General features: G+C 45.1%; 1 protein-coding gene across 2 annotated transcripts in view; it reads right to left on the bottom strand.

Moving 5' to 3' along the window:
* Positions 1–13,642, bottom strand: part of LOC137357311 (chromodomain-helicase-DNA-binding protein 3-like) — a 96,850-nt gene that overhangs the window by 50,088 nt on the left and 33,120 nt on the right. For both annotated transcript variants that reach the window (XM_068023551.1, XM_068023553.1), the window contains 7 exons: positions 13,113–13,288; positions 11,287–11,526; positions 10,555–10,758; positions 9,959–10,170; positions 9,582–9,713; positions 4,229–4,334; positions 1,457–1,648 (listed from right to left, as the gene is read on the bottom strand). In XM_068023551.1, the coding sequence (XP_067879652.1) occupies positions 1,457–1,648; positions 4,229–4,334; positions 9,582–9,713; positions 9,959–10,170; positions 10,555–10,758; positions 11,287–11,526; positions 13,113–13,288 (1,262 nt within the window). The remainder of the gene's footprint in view (positions 1–1,456; positions 1,649–4,228; positions 4,335–9,581; positions 9,714–9,958; positions 10,171–10,554; positions 10,759–11,286; positions 11,527–13,112; positions 13,289–13,642) is intronic.

Raw genomic sequence — 13,642 nt, 5'->3', positions numbered from 1 at the left:
CATTCTGAAGTAGATCTGCAGTTTTCTGCAATGTAGAGTTCCATTGATTCCAGGGGAAATTAGTTAAACCCTAAAACTTTAGTTCCCCTTCAGCTGCCGCAGAGGCTGCTGGCCTGGTGATGCCAAGTCAGGCGTGTGCGTCTGTGCGCATTGGGTGGGGGGGGATGAGAAAGAGACACGGGGACACACCCAATTGCGCACTGATGCGCAAATAATCAGGCTATTTATAGAATAGATTCTGACTGACAGCCCTGGAACCTGAGTGTCTGAAGATGGAATAAGAAAGAAGCACTATTTCCTGAACGAGCTGGAAATTCACTAGTGCCCAGCAATCTACATATTTCCCTCAGCAATCAGCAATTAAACTCTAAATGACCTCAACTTGATCTTCAACAACAACTTACATTAACATAGCACCTTTAATGTGATAAAATGCCCCAAGGGGCTTTACAGGAGTGCTATCAGACAAAATGTGACACTCGGACTGCTTCCCCACAGGAACCATCGGAGCAGTGGATTTCAAAATGAACAGGCCAGGTGAGCAGCTAAACATTGCGACCTGAACGGTTAGCCTCATGCTGCCAGCAGCCCTCCAGTACCTCACCTCAAGCAACCGCTTTTCAAACATTTTAGACTCACATGCGGCACAGGAGGCAGCCAGTCAGCCCATCGAGTCCGTGCCAGCTCGCCACAGAGCTATGCTGTCAGTCCCACTCCCCAGCTCAATCCCCCGCAGCCCTGCAAGTCTATAGGCTCCATATATAAATAAAATTCTCAGGACATGGACTTTACTTTCAAGGCTGGCATTTATTGCCTGTCCCTGGCTGTCCGAGAATGTGGTGGCAACAGAGTGGCTCGCTAGGCCACTTCAGCATGGAGTTACGAGTCAACCATGTTGCTGTGGGATTGGAATCACATACTGGCCCAGATTGGCTACAGATGGCAAATTTTGCTTCCTAAAGGATGTTAGTGAACCAGCTGGGATTTTCCCGACGACCTTAGAGTCAGAGTAGAGTCACAGAAGGAGGCCATTCAGCCCATCGAGTGTCAAGTGAGTTTCACTGCCCCGCTTGATCCCTGTAGCCCTGCAAGTTTATTTCCTTCAAGTGGCCATTCAGTTTCCTTTCCAAGTCATTGATCGTCTCTGCTTTCACTACCCTCATGGGCCGCGAGTTCCAGGTCATTATCACCTGCTGCATGAAAAAAGTTCATCCTCATATCCCCACTGCATCTCTTGTCTAAAACCTTCAATCCAAGGTCCTTGTAGTTACTTTTACTAATCCCACTGATCTTTTGAGGATTTTATTTAAATATAGTTCTTTGAATTATTAGTACAGACCTGTGGAGGGCGAGTCCAGGCCTCTGGACATACACTATATCCCTATCTGGCAGCAACAGCCTGACAGATCTGACAACATTACAAAGAATGATATGGAAGCGAAAGCCGCCTTTTTACCTCTTTGTACAGAGAGTACAAGAAGACGATGGTCTGGATTGTCTTGCCCAGTCCCATCTCGTCAGCCAGGATGGTATCAGTGCCCTGCGCCCAGGAGAAGCGCAGCCAGTTTAGCCCCTCCAGCTGGTACGTGTGTAGGGTTCCGCCAGTGACTGTGATGAAGTCCGGCTGTACTTCATATTTAATTGTTGGCTGCAGGGGAAAACAAAAGGAGCAACAAGAGTGACATATGTAACCTTCAGAAGAAAAGCACAGAGCTGGAGTGACAGAATGTAATGGCTTCTGCAGGGCACAAGACCAAGAGAAAATTAGAGGACGACAAAAACTGGCCTTATAGAAAGAATTCATATTTATACAGTACCTTCCATAACCTCAGGATGTCCCAAAGTGCTTTACAGGCAATGAAGTACATGTTAGTCCCACTCCCCAGCTCAATCCCCATAGCCCTGAAAGTCTATAGACTCCATACATAAATAAAATTCTCATGTGGTCACTTAACACGGGAAACGCTGCAGCAAATTTGCCCACATCAAGATCACATAAGCAGCAATGAGATAAATGACTAGATAATCTATTTTAATAATGTTGGTTGAGGATACATATCGGCCAGATCATCAGGAAAACTCCCCTGCCCTTCTTCAAAACAGTTAGAGTCACCGAGTCATTTACAGCCTACCTGAGGAGGCAGACGGGGTCTCCGTTTAACGTCTCATTCAAAAGATGGCATCTCCGACAATGCAACACTCCCTCATAAGTATCAATCTAGTTTTTGTGCTCAAGTCTAGAGTGAAACCTGAACCAACGACCTTCAACAACATGTCTTTTTTCAGCAATACTCAAGTTCTGTACTACCAAACGACTATAAGAATGGTTGTGCAGAACCTCAGTTGTCAGGGAAGGTCATTGAACCCAAAAGCAAGAATAGGCTCAAAAGACAATTGCAGATAGTTCTGGAAATAAAAGGGGACAAGGAGTATGGTGAAAGCAGAAGTGTCAGGTGGTGGCACTCGTCTTGGAGTCAGAAGGTTCTAGCCTCACTCTAGGACTTGAACACAAGCTCCACTGTCGAGACTAGGATTTCAGCCTAGTACTGATGGTGGTGCCATCTTTTGGATGGGATATCCAGCTGAGACCCCCTTCCCCACTCCCCATTTGGGTGGATGTGAAAGATCTGCTGGCACTATTCCATGAAGAGCTGGGGAGTTCTCTAGGTATCTAGTCAACATTATCCCTCAACCAACATCAATAAAAAAAAACTGAACATTTATCTCATTTGCATTTTTGCAGGAACTTGTGTACAAATATCTGTGTTTGCTTACGTTAACATTGATCAATTGTTTTTTTTTAGGCGTAGTCAATGTGATGTATTGGGACGTCCCAAGGGTGTAAAAGGCCCTACATCAGTGTAAGCTCCCCCTTCAAATGGGATTGGCCTACTGCATTCCGAATATTTTTACACAGTTATAGATTGCAGAATGCTGTTGTTGAATATAATTGAAGGGCTTGCTTTTGCCAAGCGTATTTATAGAATGCAACATACACCAGTGAGTCCACCTGCTCAGTGCCAAAGGTACCATACGCTAGTTTGTACACCTCCTCTCCTTCGCAGCCAAAGATCTATTTGGTTTCCTTTTTAATTTGTTGTTCTTTATTCCCATATACTCACCACACTCCGTGTGGTCATTAATTGCCTGCACTCCTTCAGAGTTTGAAAGTGAGTCCCACAGTAGTGATGAGATTATTATAGATTCAGAGAGTTACAGCACCGAAACAGGTCCTTCAGCCCACCGAGTCCACACTGACCATCAACCATCCATTTATACTAATCCTACATTAACCCCATTTCCCTCTCCCATCCCCACCTTCCCTCAAATTCTCCTCCCACCTACCTACACTAGGGACAATTGCTAATGGCCAATTTACCCATCAACCTGCAAGTCTTTGGCATGTGGGAGGAAACTGGAGCAACCGGAGGAAACCCACGCGGTCACAGGGAGAACTTACAAACTCCACACAGGCAGTACCCAGAACTGAACCTGGGTCGTTGGAGCTGTGAGGCTGCGGTGCTAACCACTGCGCCATTGTGCCACTCCTCTCTCCTTCCTTTCTTGAAAAGTGATCTAACATTTGCCAACTTCCAATCTGATGGGACCGTTCACAAATCTAAGGAATTTTGGAAAATTCCAAGTTCAGCAAAACACAGCACATACTTTCAGGGAAGTTAAATATAGCACAGGCCAGATGTGGAATAAAGTTCTCTTTGAAAATGCACCTCAACCTAATAGCACTCCTCTCCCCCTCCACCTCAAAACAAAATACAGTTTCTCCCTGTCACTTCAAGTTCCCTTGTGGTAAGCATCACTCCCTAAGCAGCAGCAGCAGCAGGCAGTCAATCCCAAACCTCTGCAAAAGTTGTTCAAAACCACCTGCTAGAGATGCACAGAAATGGCTTGAAGAATTTGACTTGTATTTCTGAAGACATATTTTGCTCTGGTCATCCAAGACCAGATTAGTGAAACGTTGAAGTGGTTAGATTGGGGGGAGTTCACTTTCTCCATGCTCCTTAAAATCTTGAACAGTTCACTCCGATCACACCCCAATCTTCTATGTTCCAATGTAACATTCCCATTAATACAACCTCTCATAGCTCTGAATTTTTAAAAATTACATTGAAGTAAAATATCCATTCTACTCAAAGATTTACAAAAGTAATCACAAAACTACCCCACAATAAGGATATTAGACTGTGTCATGCTTCCATCCTGCATTTACCTCTATTGCAGGCGAGCTGGGAGGCTTGTCAGCCAAGAACTCCTTGATTTTCTTCAACTTCTTGGTATTCTTGGGCCTGGTAGGCTCCTCGCCAATGATCATCTCCCTGAAGCCAAAACAGTTTGAGGTTAATGCTGGGTGCTAGCAGCAATCTTAAGAACGTCAGACAAGTACATTAAACATAGGCTATGGACCTGGTGCTGGAAGGTGGGTCAGACTGGGTGGCTAGTTTTTTTGGCCAGCGCAGACACGATGGGCTGAATGGCCTCCTTCTGTGCTGCAATATTTCTATGGTTCTATTCTGCGCCGGTACATGACTGGCATCATTTCAGATCATAATGCAAGAAATAGGAGGAGTAGGTCATATGGTTCCTCATGACTGCTCCACCATTCAATAAGGTCATGGCTGATCTTTGACTTCAACTCCACTTTCCCACCTGATCCCATCCCTCCATTCCCTTGCAGTCCAAAAGTCTATCAATTTCAGCCTTGAATACACTCAATGACTGAGTATCCACAGTGCTTTAGGATAAAGGATTCGCAAGATTCACAACCCTCTGAAAGCAATTTGTCCAAAGTAGCTGATTACGTACAAATTAGGAGAAGTAGGCCATTCAGCCCCTTTAGCCTGCTTCGCCATTCAATAAGATCATGGCTGATCTGTTTGAGTCTCGAACTCCACACTCCCATCTACCCAGATAACCTTTGATTCCCTTACCTAACAAGAATCTATCCATATCTGCCTTAAAACTATTCAATGACCCTGCCTCCACCACCAAAGTTGGACAACTCTCAGAAAAAATTTCTCTTCATCTCTGTTCTAAAAGGGCGACCCCTAATATTAAAAACAGTGCCCCCTAGTTCTGGACTCCCCCACAAGAGGAAACATCCTTTCCACATCCACCTTGTCAAGACCCTTTCAGGATCTTATATACTTCAATCAAATCTCCCCTCACTCTTCTAAACTCCAGTGAAAACAAGCCCAGTCTGTCCAACCTTTCCTTCCAGGCATCAATCTAGTAAACCTCCTCTGAACCAACTCAAATGCATTTACATCCTTCCTTAAATAAGGAGACCAAACTGCACACAGTATTCAAGATGTGGTCTCACCAATGCCCTGTATAACTGAAGCATCACATCCTTACTTTTTTTTTTCCAATTCCTCTCGTAACAAAGGATAGCATTCCATTACCCTTCTTTATTACTTGCTGTATCTGCATACAGGTTGTTCAACCATGCCCGCCTAAGAGCGAAGACCAAAGTACGAAAGTCCTCATCAGGGAACTCCTCTTTGCTGACGATGCTGCATTAACATCTCACACTGAAGAGTGTCTGCAGAGTCTCATCGACAGGTTTGCGGCTGCCTGCAACGTATTTGGCCTAACCATCAGCCTCAAGAAAACGAACATCATGGGACAGGACGTCAGAAATGCTCCATCCATCAATATCGGCGACCACGCTCCGGAAGTGGTTCAAGAGTTCACCTACCTAGGCTCAACTATCACCAGTAACCTGTCTCTCGATGCAGAAATCAACAAGGGCATGGGAAAGGCTTCCACTGCTATGTCCAGACTGGCCAAGAGAGTGTGGGAAAGTGGTGCACGGACACGGAACACAAAAGTCCGAGTGTATCAAGCCTGTGTCCTCAGTACCTTGCTCTACGGCAGCGAGGCCTGGACAACGTATGTCAGCCAAGAGCAATGTCTCAATTCATTCCATCTTCGCTGCCTCCAGAGAATCCTTGGCATCAGGTGGCAGGACCGCATCTCCAACACAGTAGTCCTGGAGGCGGCCAACATCCCCAGCTTATACACACTACTGAGTCAGCAGCGCTTGAGATGGCTTGGCCATGTGAGCTGCATGGAAGATGGCAGGATCCCCAAGGACACATTGTACAGCGAGCTCGCCACTGGTATCAGACCTACCGGCCATCCATGTCTCCGCTTTAAAGACATCTGCAAATGCGACATGAAGTCCTGTGACATTGATCACAAGTCGTGGGAGTCAGTTGCCAGCGATCGCCAGAGCTGGCGGGCAGCCATAAAGGCACGGCTAAAGTGTGGCGAGTCAAAGAGACTTAGCAGTTGGCAGGAAAAAAGACAGAAACGCAAGGGAAGAGCCAACTGTGTAACAGCCCCGACAACCAATTTTTTCTGCAGCACCTGTGGAAGAGTCTGTCACTCTAGTATTGGCCTTTATAGCCACTCCAGGCACTGCTTCACAAACCACTGACCACCTCCAGGCGCTTACCATTGTCTCCCGAGACAAGGAGGCCAAAGAAGAACCTGCATACTACCTTTTTGTGACTCATGCACTAGAACACCTAGGTCCCTCTGCACTCCGGAATTCTTCAGCTGTTCTCCGTTTAAAGAAATACTCTGCTTTTTTATTCTTCCTACCAAAGTTCACATTTACCCACATTATATCTGCCAGATTTTTGCCCACTCGACTTATCTATATCAGTCTGCAACCTCCTTATGTCCTCTTCACAAAATACTTTCCAACCTATCTTTGCATCATCTGCAAATTTAGCTACCATGCCACTGCTCCCCTCATCTAAGTCATTAATATAAATTGTAAAACGTTGATGCCCCAGCACGGACTCCACTAGTCACATCCTGCAAATCAGAAAAAGGACCCATTTATGCATACTCTCTTTTCTGCCAGCCTGCCAATCTTCCATCCATGCTAATATGTTACCCCCTACACCATGAGCTCCTACTTTGCACAATAACCTTTTACGTGGCATCTTGTCAAATGCCTTCTGGAAATCCAAGTACAGTATGCAACGGGCTCCCCTTTATCCACAGTGCACGTAACTCCTTCAAAGAACTCCAATAAATTGGTTAATTATGATTTCCCTTTCACAAAACCATGGTGACTATTCCCAATTACCTTGAGTTTTTTTGAAGTGCCCAACTATAGCCTCCTTAATGATCAATTCGAACATCTTCCCCACGACAGACGTCAAACTAACTGGCCTATTTCTGCCTCCCCCCACCTTCTTGAATAGAGGGGTTATATTTGCTACTTTCCAGTCTGATGGAACCTTTCCAGAATCTAGCAAATTTTGAAAAATTAACACCAACACATCTACTACCTCATTAGCCTCCACTTTTAAGACCCTAGGATGAAGCCCATCAGGACCTGGGAACTTATCAGCCCACAGCTCCATCAGTTTGCTCAGCACCGATTTCCTGGTGATTGTAATTTCCCCAAGTTCCTCTCTTCCTTCCAGATCCTGATTTACAGCTAATACTGAAATGAGTTTTGTATCCTCTATCGTGAAGACAGAAGCAAAATATTTGTTCATTTCACCTGCCATTTCCTTATTATCCATTAACTCCCCATTCTCACTCTCTCGAGGACCAACACTCACTTTACTTATTCTTTTCCTTTTTAAATATCTGTAGAAACTCTTGCTATCCGTTTTTATATTTCTAGCTAGCTTCCTCTCATACTCTAATTTCTTTCTCCTGATTAACCTTTTAGTCATTCGCTGCCGTTCTTTATATTCTGACCAGCCGCTCATCTTTGCGCAATTATATCCTTTTTCCTCAAGTTTCATGCTTTCCTTAACTTCTTTAGTTAACCATGCATGGTGGGTCCTCCCCTTAAGAGTTTTTCTTTACAGTAGGAATATACTTATCCTGAGTATTCTGAAATATCCCCTTAAATTTTGTATGCCACTGCTTCTCTATTGATCTATCTCCTAGCCTAGTAACACTTCAGCTAGCTCAGCTTTCATGCCCACAGAGTTGCCCTTATTTAAGTTTAAAATACTAGTCTTGGACCCACTTTTTTCTCTTTCTAACAGAATGTAAAATTCAATCGCTGCTACCTAGAGGTGCCTTTACTCTGAGATCATTAATTAATCCTGTCACATTACACAATACCAAGTCTAATATAACCTGCTCTCTGGTTCATTCCAGAACGTGCTGCTCTAATAAACTATCTCAAAAGGCATTCTATGAACTCCTCATCCAGGCTACTATTATAAACAGGAAAAATCGGATTGACATGTAGATTAAAATCACCCATAATTATTAGAACCATAGAAAAGTTACGGCACAGAAGGAAGCCATTCAGACCACTGTGTCTGTGCCATCCCTTTATCACAAGTACATATTATTTCTTGTATACTTCGCCCTATATTGTGGTTACTGTTAAGGGGCCTGCAGACCACTCCCACTACTGACTTCCTTCCCCTACTATTCCTCATCTTACCCAAACTGATTCTACATCCTGATCTCCTGAATCAAGCCATCCTTGATTAACAGTGCTACCCCTCCACCTTTACCTAGCTTCCTATTCTTCTTGAATGTCATATACCCCTCAATATTCAGGACCCAATCCTGGTCATCCTGCAGCCACATCTCCGTAATGGCCATCAGATCATATTTATTTACTTCAATGTGCACTATCAGTTCGTCTACTTTATTATGAATGCTACGTACATTCAGATATGGAGCTATTAGCGTTGCCTTTTTGTTACTTTTGTAACACCTAGTCTTGACTGTTGGTGTGTTCTTCCTCTCTGTCCCTTTCTTAACCTGAGACTATGACCCCTAGCTCTAAGCTCGCCAATAAGGGGAAAACAGCCTCTCAGTACTGATCCTGTCAAGCCCTCTAAAAATGTTTTTATATGTTTGAATACAATCATCTCAATTTTCCTGAATGAGAGTATAAGCCCATTCTACTCATAGGACAGCTGTCTCATCCCAGGAATAAATCTCATGAACATTTGTTGCACCCCCTCTAAAGCAAGCACATCCTTCTTTAGGCATGAAAACCAAAAACACAGGTGTGGTCTCACCAAAGTCATGTATAATTGCAGCAAACTTCCTTATTCTTGTACTCCCAGCTCCCTTGTGATAAAGGGCAACATACTATTGGCCTTTCTAATTGCTGCACCCTACATGTTAACTTTGTGATTCATGCACAAAGACACTCCAAACCCTTCTAAATACCATTTAAAACATATTCCATTTTTCTATTAATCCTACCAAAACAAATAATCTCACATTTCCCTACATTATAATCCATCTGCCACCTTATTGCTCACTCAATTCATCTATATCCCTTTGTCCTCCTCACAGATTATTAATGACTTAGATGTGGGAAAATAAGATTGTAAATAGCTGATTCTCCAGCAATGATCCTTGTGACACCTCACTAGTTACAACCTGCCAATATGAAAATTACCCATTTATTCCTACCCTCCTATCTCCCTCGTTGAATCAATCCTCCATCTGTGCCACAATATTATCCCCAACCTCGAGATAACAGACGGTGATGATAGCACATGATGCAGATGGAACAAACACCCCCTCCTCACCCTGCCCTCACTGACCTGTGATTCCAGTATGCAACTTTGAGCGAGTTGTAATCCGGGATCTCCAGCTCCTCCTCCTCCCAGGTGGCCTGGTCGTAAGGCAGATCCCTCCACTTCACCAGGTAGTGGTAGTTCCCCTTCCTATCAATGCTGTGGAGAGAAATGAGATGAAAGCAAGTGGTTGAGGCAGAGTACATTCACACGAGCAGCAGCCTGCAATCAACAATCCCAGAACCCGACATGTGCACAGTTCAGCAGGACAAGGATGAAAAACAAAATTGAGCGGAGGCCAGCAATTTGTTCTAATGGAATTAAAATTTATCTCCCCACCAAGCTTTAAATAAGGTTCAATTTTTAAACCCAAAGCAATAGCTCTCCAGTGCTGGGTGTCCCACCTGTGCTGCAGGATGCGGTGGATGGTCATCCACTCGGACTTTATCCCATAGCGGTAAAACTTCTCCTCCATGGCGGCATACTGGGGGTCCTGGGCTTTTCGCTTCTCGCTCTTGCTGTCATCATCCCCGGAGCAGTAATCAAACAGAGGTGGCTCATCCATGTCAGTCTTCCGCTGGTAATTCCGGAACATCACCGAGTGGTAAATCTCCAGCTGTTGGAAACCAGCAGATGCGTGGGTTACTTCACTGTGAGCACTGTGGGAAATTTATGCTGTACAGCCCCAGGATCACCACCTACAAATGCTGACACCCTCCCAGGGACCTCCCTATAGATACTAACTCTCCAGATTCATTAATACTGGCACACTCCTGAGAATCTCAACCAATGCTGTACCTTGGGAGTGTTTGATGGGACAGTGTAGAGGGAGCTTTGCTGTCCATCTACCCTGTGCTGTACCTGCCCTGAGTGTGTTTGAAGGGACAGCTTTATTCTGTATCTAACCCCATGCCGTAGCTGTCCTGGCAATACATGTTGCTGACATCAGCTGCACCAACAGTTCTCACTATGGAAAAGACGACAAGTGACCAAAACCCACCTGCAGCTCGGTGACCCAGGAGCAGTGCCAGTACGACAAGCCAGCCCACTTAACGAAAAACTCCCGCTCGGGCCGTCCATGCAGCGGTTTCGGTGGGGAGTCCTCCGGGTTGGCATCAGGTGGCCTGGGCACAAGGACTGGAATCGGAGGTTCACCCCACTTCCAGTGAAGAATCTTCTGAACTCGACCTTTCAATGGAGGGCACTGCGGAGAGATCAAAACAAGAAGGTGAGTGTTTACTGTCAGACAGCAAGAAGACTGAAAAAATTGTATTTATATAGCATCTTTCACCACCACAGGACATCCCAAAGCACTTCACAGCCAATGAAACACTTGTGAAGTGTAGTCATCATTATGAAGAAGGAAACATGGCAGCCAATTTGCACACAGCAAGATCCCACAAACAGAAATGATCAAATAATCTGTTTTAGTGATGTTAGTTGAGGGATTAATATTTGCCAGGACACAGATAAGTAGAGATGGAGGGAAGTTTCAGTGACGTTAAAAACACTTCCAATTTTCAGGCCCTCTCTTTTGTGGACACTTTTATACCAAACAGGACAGCAGCAGTTCAAGACCCACCACCACTTTCTCAACTGCAATCAGGGATGGGACTTGCCAGCATCGTCGATATACCAATGATTAATTTAAAAAGGCTGAACCATAACCCCTGATCATCATCCCCCCCGCCATCCCAATGTACAATTAGTACTCAATGAGGGAGGAACTCACCGTACAACGGGGGCAGAGCCACTCCCCATTGGGGATTTCTGGAAGTGGTGGATTGAGGCAGTGAATGTGGTAGGAGGACGGACAGGTGTCACAGCACAGCAGCTCCCCGCCATCTTTACAGACTCTGCAGTACTCCATGTGATCGTCCTCTTCCTCCCGCTCGCCTCCCAACTCCACTTCCTCTTCATCATCTTCCTCCTCCTCCTCATCCTTTGCTTCCCATTGAATGCCTTCTTTCTCCTAAAGGAGGAGCACACAGCAGGACATAATATACCAAGTTTTACCTTCTTAGTGTTTGATGTATGCCTTCTATGTAATAACTTACACATGATGGGAGCAGGGAGGGTGTTCATTTTTAAATAGCCAAATGTAGTGACACCACAAGTGCCGGCTAGAATGGAGATGATCGGGTAATTTCCCTCCATCATGAAGGAGACAGCACCGTGGTGAGTAACTGGAGGTTTACACACATAATTTGTATTAAGTAACTATCTTCCACTGCACTGCATTTTACTGGAGCAACAAGCCTGCTTTTACGAGGAGATTGAGTTCGGAGACTACCGACTAAAACCACAAATCCCCCCCAAGTCTCCAATCCACTGGCTGACACAGCAGTGTCAACATTCACTCCATTTTTAAACTTTGTTAGCGGGGCGGTAGCAGGGGGTGGGGGGGTAGGTGCGGTGGAGGGCATTGCAAACGAGGCATCAGTCAACACCCATTACAGATCCACTTGGCAAGGGCAAGCTGCCAATCAGGAGTGAACCTTGGATGATTTTCTCTCCCACCCACCCTGCTTGGCAGCCCGATGGCGCTTAGGTCAACTGCAGCACACATCGTCCCACCAGGTTCTGACCAGTTCATGTATCACACAGCAGGAACATCCCTGGTCTGTGAGGCTGATTAGTGCACTAGGCAATTTAGCAAAGGAGCCACCAGGAGAGCTAAATAAAACCACTGAGCGCGTTGCAAACAGTCAACAGCTAGTTCCAACTGAGTAAAGGAGGGGGAGCAAGCATTTACATCCACAGTCACTAGGCAGACTACCTCACATTAAAAACAAATCTGGCTGTTATAATAGAATTTTACAGCACAAAAGGACACAATTTGCCCCATTGTGCCTGTGCTGGCTCTTTGAAAGAGCTCTCCAGTTAGTCCCACTCCCCTTCCTTCTCCCCAGAGCCCTGCAAATGTTTCCTCTTCAAGTATTTATCCATTTCTCTTTTGAAAGCGAGTCTGCTTCCACCACCCTTTCAGACAACACATTCCAGATCACATCAACTCGCTGCGTAACTTTTTTTCCTTCTCTCCCTTTTTGCCAATTACCTTAATCTGTGTCCTCAGGTTATCAATCTTCCTTCTAGTGGAAACAGTTTCTCCACATTTACTCTATCAAAAAGTCCCTCTATTAAATCTGCTCTTGACCTTCTCTGCTCTACAGAAATCTATCCTAGTTTATCCATGTAATGGATCTACACCCCTGGTAACATTCCAGTAAATCTCCTCTGCACCCTCCCCATTCTTCCTAAAGTGCCGTGCCCAGAACTGGACACAATACTCCAGCTGGCGCCTAACCAGCGTTTTATAAAATTTCAGCATAACTTCCTTGCTTTTGAACTCAATCCCTGTGTTCATAAAGCCAAGGGTCCCATATGCTTTTAAAAAAAAACAGCCTTCTCAACTTGTCCTGCCACCTTCAAAGATTTGCAATTTTAAACCCCCCTTCAAATTGTACCATTCAATTTATATTAATCTCATTTTGCAGTGGCTGACATCCTATGTGTTCAGCCCAGGTGTGATTTACTATACGAGCAAGCTGTACTCACGCAGTGTGGGCAGCTCCACTTCCCTTCTGGGGCCTTGTCCAGCTCTGGATCTAGACAGACTAAGTGGTAGGCTCTGGGGCAGGTGTCACACAAGATGATCTCTCCTCCCTGCTGGCATACCTCGCAGTAATCCTGGTGATCAGTCTCATATCCATCCGCCTCCTCCTCACCAACAACTACAGAAAGAAGCAGGTTAAGAGTCAGTTATTGTCAACCAACAAAACACAACAGAGACTTGGAAGGGCAACAATTAAGCGCTGTTCCACTGATGTAGCACCTTGCACGATCTCAGGACACCCCAAAGTTCTTTACAAACACTTAAGTACTTTTTGAAGCATAGTCGCTTTTGTAACACAAGAAACGCAGCAGCAAACTTGTGCACAGCAAGACCCCAAAAAACAGCAATGTGATGATCACCAGATAATCTGTTTGGGTCATACTAATTGAGGGATAAATATTGGCCCCAAGACACCGCGGACAGCTCCCCTGCTCTTCTTTGAAATAACGTCATGGCACTGTTGTTCAGCAGG

The sequence above is a fragment of the Heterodontus francisci genome, chromosome 48, assembly GCF_036365525.1.
Source record: "Heterodontus francisci isolate sHetFra1 chromosome 48, sHetFra1.hap1, whole genome shotgun sequence".
NCBI classification, from domain to species: Eukaryota; Metazoa; Chordata; class Chondrichthyes; order Heterodontiformes; family Heterodontidae; genus Heterodontus; species Heterodontus francisci.
The sequence above is the reverse complement of the archived record's forward strand: the minus strand, read 5'-3'. Positions and strand labels throughout refer to the sequence as shown.